Consider the following 9,328-nt stretch of genomic DNA (forward strand, 5'->3'; position numbering starts at 1 on the left):
TTGTCTCCCTTCCCTTTGTTCTAAATTTGAAGTAGCCATCATACATAGAGAGTGTTTCTTCCCTACTGATAGAAGGGACCAAGAGGGTTGTGTGTAAGGAGTACAATTCAGAAATTCTAGAACAGGTGAAAGTAAGCTGGGATAGCATGGGTTGTAAGGGAAGAAAAATACCCTCCATTCATACTTCTTATGCTGATGGAAGCAGTGTAGGTAAATGCTCTGTAGAGTGAAGTTCAGCATCTGTTACAGGTAATAATTAATTTATTTTTACCGTTGCACCCACTGAAGCCTCTACTTAATTAGTGGGAAATATGTCTAAATTTCTATTCTATAAGTATTTCAGTAAGTGCAGTTAGAGTACTTATCTCAGAGTGCACAAGACACACAATGGCTTCAAGTTTTAGGTTGCATTATAGCATGGAGATCTAGGGAATGATAGCAGAATTCAGTATTTTTGTAATTTTTCAGACCCAGTCTGTTTTAGACGAAGCTTGCCATCTAAAATCACTTGTTTTTACGGTTCTTATTGCACTTGATTATGTGTTGACCTGGCCTTAGAGGATTTTTTTTATTAGGTTTGGATTTTTTGGTTTGGTTTTTTTCCTTCTTCTTGAATAAAGAATTAGAACCAGAAGAGTGTTGAATGCAGATGGGTGTTTTATGATACTGATATTAACTCTCAGCATGCTAATTGCTAGTTTGATTAGCAGCAGGTTTTTATCACTGAGAAGATTATTTATCATGAGGGTGCTGGTGTCTGGTTCACATTAACTGAAACTTGTACAGTGATTAGTTTTTCAAAAGCATTGCAGGTCCTCTGTGCTGTTACTGAGCTAAGACTTGTCACTGCACACCTTGGAACCCTTCTCATGGTCGGTAGCAAACAGCCGAGCGCCCCGTGGAGCCAGCACCTCCTGTGTCCTGGCACTGCTGGCATTCCATGATCTGTTCCACTGTTTCCAGACTGAATGAGGAGAGCCATGGCACAGGATTTAAAACACAAGGGTGAATAACTACTCCATTTCTTCAATTAGGATCCAGAGGACCAGCTGCCATGTACGAAGCTGGAAGTGAAAGAGGAGAGCTGAATTCCGATAGATTAACAGATGCCCACAGACCACCATCAGATACTGGATCCCTGTCTCCTCCTTGGGAGAGAGAACCCAGGATAATTCTGCCTCCACCAGGTAAAAACTCTGCTTAGCTACTGTATCCATGCAAAAGAGCAGTTACTGACTTGCAGTCTATATATTTAACTGTTTTGGGTTTAAAAATATTAAGTGTTTTCTTGGACCTGCACGTGCAACTGAACTGGCTTTTTTTAATAGTAGTTTTTTCCTCTTCTTGAACAGTGTGATTCACTTGCACTTCTCTGCTATCTTTTAAGTACATATTGGTATTATCAAGGGACAATCAACTGTTTGGTTTCATCATTTTACTGGGAGTTTGTTTAGTGCATTAAAAGACCTCTATGGGCTGGATAGAAGTAAATTACTAAGAGATTTAAGAAGTAAAATTTATTTAAGTCTAATTTATTTAAATAAAAATTAGACAATGTAAAAAAAAATTATTTTTCAAAAAAACCCCATTTATATTAATAGTACAGGAGTACCATGGTACATTCATCCTGTCTGGAATGTGTTTTCCTGTTGATACTATCTCTTCAATGATTAACAGCAGCAAAATCAGTCTTCACTCTCACTTCTTCATATAAACATCTGTATTGCACTTAACCACTCAGGGAAAGCAGGGATGAGTTAATTCTGCTGATTATTTCTCAAGGAAAAATTTGGGGGTATGGACAACCTTCCTGGGTACCTGTAGTAAAGAAGAAAAAATGTTACAAGTTCAGAAAAAAAAAAAATAGGTAACCTCAGTTATTACTGCAGCAAGCAATACAGATCTGTGGGAGAACTCAAGGTCCTCTCAGGATGCAGTTTCTCATCTGGCAGGTGTGGTCTGTTGACAGGATCCTGCAGAGAGGTAGTTTGGTTTCCTTGGCCTTTCCTTCTTGCTCTTAGCCCACCTTGCCCCTGGATCTCACTGATGCAGTTTGTCCTGTAGCTGCATGACAGATTGCTAGATCTGATGCTGGCAAGTTAGTGGAAACATATTACAGCACTATGAAACATAATGGAAAATAGTATTCTTACCTAAGAATGGCTTAAAACATACAGTTACTTATTTTGTCTTCCATCTTTGCTAGGTTGAACCTTTGTTTCAAGGCCCCTCTGTTTATAAGTTACAGCAGAATTTTGAAAGTTATGATTGCCTAAGTTAAACCAAAAATCAACGAACTTTTTCTTTTGCAGCTCTTTAGAAATATAAGCAATTGGATATACTTGGTGGGATTCCTTTGTGTTATCTAAGATTTGTTTGCTCACCCTGATTAATAGACACTTTGTACATTTACAAGAGCTTAAGATACTCAGAGAACCTTCCTGGTCTAAAATTGTGTGGAATGGAAGGAATACATCTTCACAGACCTGCTTTTTGTGATTTCTCCAGTGTTAGGTGAGCCTTATGCTGATCCAGCTCTTCCTGCTCGAAGACAAGAAAGATTTTTCCCTAATCCTCCAAATACTGGAAGACTTTCTGGACCAGCAGAACTACGAGCTTACAATGTTCAGTCTTTTGATAAAACAGGTGGGAGTTGCTTCCATGATAGTCTAGAATGGAAAATCCTGTGGTAAGCTGTGGCAAGAGGACAGGTTTTTAGCTACCACAGACATGAAGTTCCATTGTGTTAGAAACATTTGAACACCTGCTGGCCTTGATGCAGCCATTTCCTGTTGGAGCAATAGCCCTCCCTGCTGTCAGGTGGGCAGGATTCTGTCATTGGCAGTCATCAGGTATTTTTGTGGTCTACCCTCACTGTTCTGTGTGTTAACCACTCATAATTGGCTGAGAGTCTGTTTTGGTCCCTCCCATGAGGTTTATCACAGCATTAAAACATCACAAACCCATACTTGCATTTCTGTACCACATCTAAAGTGGTACAGAAATGCAAGGTAAAGTTAGAAAGGCTTAGGACTCACAGAGAGTGAAACAGAAACAGCCAAATCTTCAGGTGTCCACTGGCTTGGTGCACAGAGGCCTCTTCCTTCAAACTGTTGACCATAGTGGCAGCTTCTTGTAGTTCACAGTGAATTGCCCCAGTTTAATCATACCTTTCACTGACCCACTAGTTTTGAATTTGCCAATTATGGACATTTTAGTTTGTGACGCTTGGCAACTGGCAGAAGCTCATAGGTAAAGTTTGGTCACAGAGCTTCATACTTAGTAAGCATTTTTCATCTTTATGTAATGCCCTGGTAAGTCACTTGTGTCTGATTCATCAGTGAAGTGAAGCCATTAAATTCCCAGCAGAAACTTCAGCACCCAGGACTCAGTTCCTGACAGGGTCAGTAGGAAGTTGCCATCTCCCTTGCACCATTTCTGGCCAGAGGAGAGAGAACTTTTGCTACTCGGTGTCACAGTGTGTGAGAACTGGGAATGCTGAATATAGTTGCAAGTTGAAGGTTCAGGTTTCACAGGGAGTTGTTCTTTACTGGAAGACAGTTCTGTTCCTGTGCAGCTACTGACCTTCCCTCTTCCCAAGCCTTCTGGCAGTTGCGCTTCTGCTTTCTCACTTCTGCCTTCTGATACTTCGTGTTCCACTGACCTCTTTCTTCTGGCACCTGGCAGCTGACTGAAGGACAGCAGAGGTGCACTGTCTCTGTTCTTATTAATGTATCCTTTTTTTACCCCTTTCTTCAGTCACTGCCAAGCAACAATTATTTTTTTTTAAACGTTGTAGTCAGTTCTGGGCAATTCAGAGCTGTTTGAATGGAAACAGGGTTTTGGATAACTTTGTTGCAAGCATTTATTAAGAATTTGTGAATGTTGCTTTTTAGAGACACATAATTTCACTAGAGTTGGCTGAGTATTTGTAAAAAACCCAAAACCCAAAAAGAGCCATTCAATTAAAAAACCAACCACCAAAAAACAGCCCATCCAGCACATCTGACTTCAGAACAGCAGTGTGTCTCACAGTACTGAAATCAAGGCTCCTACTCAGTGGAGTTAACAAGTTACATTTCTTAGGAAGAGAATCAAAATGTTATTTAAAGTGAACAAAAGAATAGGATTTTCCTAAGATGATGTGGTAAACTATGAAAACTTTTCACTTGAGGAGGTACCTGGAGCAGGAAGCATCTTTCCAGAAAGAAGAGTTAAAGGCTGTCAGAGTTTGTGAGGAACTTCTAAGGACCTAAAATGCAAAGTGTTATGCAACATAAATATCAAGGCACGAGTATTCTCTTTGTGTGACATAGGAGTTGAAGTGTTTTAGATTGAGTAACAATATCATCAACAAGGCCGGGCCTCCTTGAAATGACAGGTAATTTAGAGTTTTTGAAAAGAGCTGTCTGTTCTTTGAGAAAAAAAGCTTTGTTTGCTTTCAAGGAGTAGAAATACAACATGTACATAAAAACACTGTCACTAGTTAAAAGGCTTGTTTTGGTTTGTTCTTTTTCAGTATAATCATCTCTATTCAAGCTGAAGTGTAAGAAAGCAATATTTTTCAAATCCAGATTTGGGGGGTTGTTTGTTTGTTTAAAGAAAGTGTATTTAGTGTATATATTTAGTATATTTATTTCCAGTCAGATTCTACTCTCTGACAATTTCCTTTAATAGTTTTCTCTAGTTGTTATTGAAAATACTTGTTCCTAGCAAAGTTTAACAGTAAAAAGACTGAAGTTTCTATTTATCTCTTTACTTATAAAGTAAATAAGGATAATGAGAGGAGGAGGAGGGTGATCGTGATGATGGTCATTATTATAATTTCTCCTGACTACTCATCCAAAACTGATGTAGTTCTGGAAGTTTCCTTGATATTTGTGAGCCAAGAAGGGAATTGTTTTTAGTGATACTTGAATAGGATTGGTGTGCCAAAAGCATATCATGGCCCAGCCATTCCCAGCATGGGGCTTATTAGTGGGAGGGAGGGGGAAATGGAACTGCTGCTTGCTGTTGGTTTTGTTGCCAGTCTATCCTGATTTCAGGAAAAAAATACTGAAATCAGTGGAAAGAGATCAGCACTGAATAACTTTAAACTTTTGCATACAGATGGACAGACATCTTCAGAACAGAGTCCACGAACAGAACCAAGTGGAGAGGGGATGAAGGATCATTCTAACCTTAGTGTAAGTAGCTATAGAGAGGCTTGATTTAAAGAAGCTTTAATTTTCTGCAAAAACATAGAAACATTTGTCTGTAGTCCATTGGTCACATTATATTGCACTCTTCAGTGCAAATTATAAAATTATATGTATACTTTGCCACAACAATTATTGCCTTGTGAATTACTTTGATGTATTACTAATATAATCCCTGTTGAAAAGTAATTCTGTCCCAAAAGACGAAACTATGCTCAAGCATATGGTCAGTACATGTAGATAGCCTTGCTCAGCTAAGGCAGAGTTGGAACTAGCTCTTAGCTAGTGTCACAGCCACGTGAAAGTGGGCCTGGTGGCACTGGAGATATTCTCTTTCCCTCCCCTGACTTCCCTGGTTTCCTTGTGTTGCAGAACTCGCTCCCTGATCAGTCGCTGGCACCTGAAAGTGAAGCTGTGGCTTCAGGGTTTGCACCCCCACCTTTCCCTCCAGTCAGACCCCCGCTGATGCCTGTGGATCCCAGAGCACCACCAGTACCTTTCATGAGGAGAGGCCCTCCTTTTCCTCCCCCTCCTCCTGCTGCCATCTACGGGCCACGGGAATGCTTTCCAGCACGAGACTTCGGCCCTCCGCGCCCTCCGCTGCCAAGTACGTGCCCTTAGCAGCCTTTGCTTCTAGCTGATGAGCATGAGTGCCTTGTGCAGGTACTGAGGTGCCACAGGGGGTAGATGTGTGCATACTTGCACAACTGCTTAGTTCAGCTAACAGGGAGCATCTTTTCTGACTGAGGTTTGTTGTGTTGTACACTTCCTTTTTCACAACAGCTTATCTTGATCTTGTAACAAATACTAGCTTTGGCTGGAAAATATGGAACACGTACTGTTCAGCATCTAAAGGATTCTTTTTGGGGGGTAGGAAAGCAAGTTGGTAGGTTACCTTAATCCTTTTCTTCCTATGAAATTGTATCTTCCATAAATCTTAAAAGTTTCATCCTCTGGCTCTGAAGTGTGCTGGTGCCCTGCAAAGGGACAGTCCCAAAACAACTGTTTTCCCTTGGAGTTTGCACAACTGGAGCAAGGTGTAAGTATCAGACTGCAGGACTTCTTTCAGACTCTTGCTGTTCTCTGAGTACGTGTAAAGAACTGTGAAAATATCTGTAAGGTATGGCATGTAAGGGTTGCTGTGGCAAACTGAAGGGGCAGCAGCAGCCCAGGAGCTGGCAGTGGCTGGCTGCTGCTTTGAGACTGTTGTGGGTAACTACCAAGAAAAGTGATGGTTTTGCCCTCCTCTTGCCTGGCATCTGTCTCTTTGGATCCTGACATGTGACTTCTAGTTAGATGGGCCTAGCTGAACAGTAAGCCAGCAGGAAGAGCAGGTGTACATGTATACTGTTTTGATTGATATTAACTGCATTACTCTGATTCTTTCACAGTAAGAAATCCATTTCCAATGAGACCTTATCCTCACTATCCACCTCCACGACCTGGATTTTTGCCTCCACCACCTCCTCCTGAAAATAGAGTTGAACCATCTCACTCAAATCCATCAGCTGTTGAACCAGAACCACAGCAGGAGACTTGACAGTCATCTGGGGAATGTCCTGAACCAGTTTTGTGCTCTCCTACTGGCATTTTTCCTTATGTTAAGTAACCATTGTTACTTAGGTCTATACAAAGTACTTCGCTCAAATTGAAGCTTAATAGGAAAAATTCTCAGGATAGTATTTTGTAAATAAAGAATTAAATACCTATGAATATTGTGAATAAGTGATTTCCACTGTACAATAGTCATTTTAAATTACGCATTTCTAACTTGAGTAGTCTCTTCAGAGGTGTATAAAATTAAATCATGTGAATCTTATTGTAAAAGTCCAGCTGCTTTGTGCTGGTTGAGCTGTACAGGGAGTCTCTCTGCATGCCAAAAGTGATGCTTGCTGCTTTCTTTATGAATAGGATGTGAAAACAAATGGAAACAGTTAATAAAAATCTACAGAAAATGAAAGCAATGTCACTGGTAACATGGTATAAGAGATAGGGAAAGATGAATAACCATGATTCTCCACTGGAGTCCCCTCTGTTAATGGCATCCTGGGTGATCTTTCAGCTCTCAAGCTCTACACTGTGGCAGTTCTCCTGCCATGACACTGAGGGGCAAGAGGCAGCAGAACAGCTGAGCAACTCTCCCATTACTCTTCAAAAGCTGGAGTGGAGTAGTGTTTATTGAAGATGTGTACAGGGGCTTTTTATGACCTGGGAGCAAGGAGTCATAGCTAGGATATGCTCCAGCACAGCCCAGCCCTTGCTTTTGAAGACATATGTCTGCAGCAAATCAGTAGGAGGGGTGTGTTTTTACTGTCTCAACATGAGTTTGGTTTATTAGGTTTCAGGTTTTAACACCAGTATTAGGAAAATGCTGGGCAGGACAAAAGCAGAATTAAAAAGTACAAGAAGGAAGTGGCAAACTGCAGCATTAAAGTCTTTGTCTATGAAAGGAGTTGGTGTGGTACCTGGTTCACCTCCTCAGGTTCCTGTGTGGTGCTTCCCCGGCAGGAGGGGCTGTCCCAGCAGGCACAGTGCGGGGCGGGACTGCCCAGTGCCAGGCTGCATCTGGGCAGAGCCCAGCTCAGCTTTCACTGGTGACAGTACAATCTAAAGATTTCTGCCAGGAGCTGCTGGCTGTTCTGACAGCTTGGCTTCAACTTGAAAATAATGTAAGGACTCAATTCAGTCACTTGGTAAGGGACCCTCTAAGATAAAGAAGCAAACTGGTTTTACCAAGCCCCAAGTCAGCAGCAGTTCAACCAGCAGCCTCCATTCTCTGCATGCACACACACATAACGCACAGTTTCAGGCTTTAATGTAAATGCAGCCACCACACCCCATAATTAGAAGTTACCAAAAAAACTCCAGCCCACTTTTTTTTGTAATTGCTTAGGTAGAGTCTGCCAAGAGAGCATTTTCTCTTGTAGCTGAGTCTTCCTGCTCCTACCATTGTTTCCCCGTTGGCTTGTTTCAGCTGTAGAACTCTTCCATGGCTCACTCCTACAATTTCTTTATCCCTTCTACTTCTAGTTTAGCCCTCAAAGCATTTAGGTTAAGCATTTGTACTCCAGTGATTCAATGACAGATTCTGACAACAGACATTTTAAAGCATCATCCCTGTTAAATTAACCATGTAGTTTAACGTGGCTGTTGCATCAGCTTGAATTAGTTGATGGCTATGAGTTTGCCTGAGAGACTTCACAAGGATTCTCAAAGGAATTACTGAGTTTTATCCTTGTCCTTGTCAACAGCCCTAGGAGCAACCAGAACTGCCAAATACAGCCTTGCCCCTGCACAGAGAACCAGGGTATAGCACAGAAATCCTGGGCTGATAACACTGCCATAAACCTTTTTCATTCCTTGCCCAACTCACCTGGGAGGTGCAAAAACTATTTATGAATGTATCTCTGTTTTCTGAGCAAACACAGTATTTTCTCCATGTGGGTGAAATATTTGTTCTAAGTTAACTCTGAAAAATTCTTCCTCCACCAAAACAGTCTATGCCCACAATGGTACTGAAAGCTGCAGGCAAAAGGAAAGCTAGCTGAACTAAGAAAATGCAGGAAAAGCATGGGTTGGATCATCCTGCAGAGAGAATGGCATAATTTGAGACATTTTTCCCCTCCCTAGTAGCAGTCCAAAATTTTATTTGCAAATTTGGAGGCAAGGTCAGGTTCATGTAACAGGAAGCAGGTAGATGGTAACCTGTCAAATGCAGAAAGGCCACACAAAAGTGTATGTGAGGAAGTCCCTGTTCGGCCACCCCCAAAAGAATAAGCAAAAGTTTTGACAGATGAAGGCTTGTGTTCCAAGCTCCTACAGCTCAGCCTAGAATGCAAAAGACTGACATTGCCATCTCTTCAGCAAATACAAAGAAACAACAAAAGTAAAACTCCTTTTGGGATCATGCAAGTTCAAAGTAATTTTGCAATATTTTGTAAGGTCCCACTCCAAATGCAAGAGAATATTATCTTAATTTCCTAACAATTACAGATCACTTCAGCTTGAATCCCTTCATCCTGGTATCACTAATAAAGATTACTGCTGAAAATACAGGCAGGAAAACAAACCTCACTTCTATCCCTAAGAGAGGAGAAAAATCAGGGGTGCATTTCTCCACCACTGCTCAA

At 41.2% G+C, this 9,328-nt stretch overlaps 1 protein-coding gene across 4 annotated transcripts in view; it reads left to right on the forward strand.

Annotated features, from left to right (window-relative positions):
• MIA2 (MIA SH3 domain ER export factor 2) overlaps positions 1 to 7,554 on the forward strand; it is a 35,150-nt gene extending 27,596 nt beyond the window's left edge. The window contains exons 25-29 of one of the 4 annotated variants that reach the window (XM_058807623.1): positions 1,035 to 1,187; positions 2,509 to 2,646; positions 5,110 to 5,186; positions 5,571 to 5,805; positions 6,590 to 7,554. In XM_058807623.1, the coding sequence (XP_058663606.1) occupies positions 1,035 to 1,187; positions 2,509 to 2,646; positions 5,110 to 5,186; positions 5,571 to 5,805; positions 6,590 to 6,738 (752 nt within the window). In that variant the 3' untranslated portion in view covers positions 6,739 to 7,554. The remainder of the gene's footprint in view (positions 1 to 1,034; positions 1,188 to 2,508; positions 2,647 to 5,109; positions 5,187 to 5,570; positions 5,806 to 6,589) is intronic. The other 3 variants (XM_058807620.1, XM_058807622.1, XM_058807621.1) reach the window with 3 other exon arrangements.
• The last annotated feature ends 1,774 nt before the right edge of the window (positions 7,555 to 9,328 follow it).

This window comes from Ammospiza caudacuta, chromosome 6, assembly GCF_027887145.1.
Source record: "Ammospiza caudacuta isolate bAmmCau1 chromosome 6, bAmmCau1.pri, whole genome shotgun sequence".
Taxonomy (NCBI): domain Eukaryota; kingdom Metazoa; phylum Chordata; class Aves; order Passeriformes; family Passerellidae; genus Ammospiza; species Ammospiza caudacuta.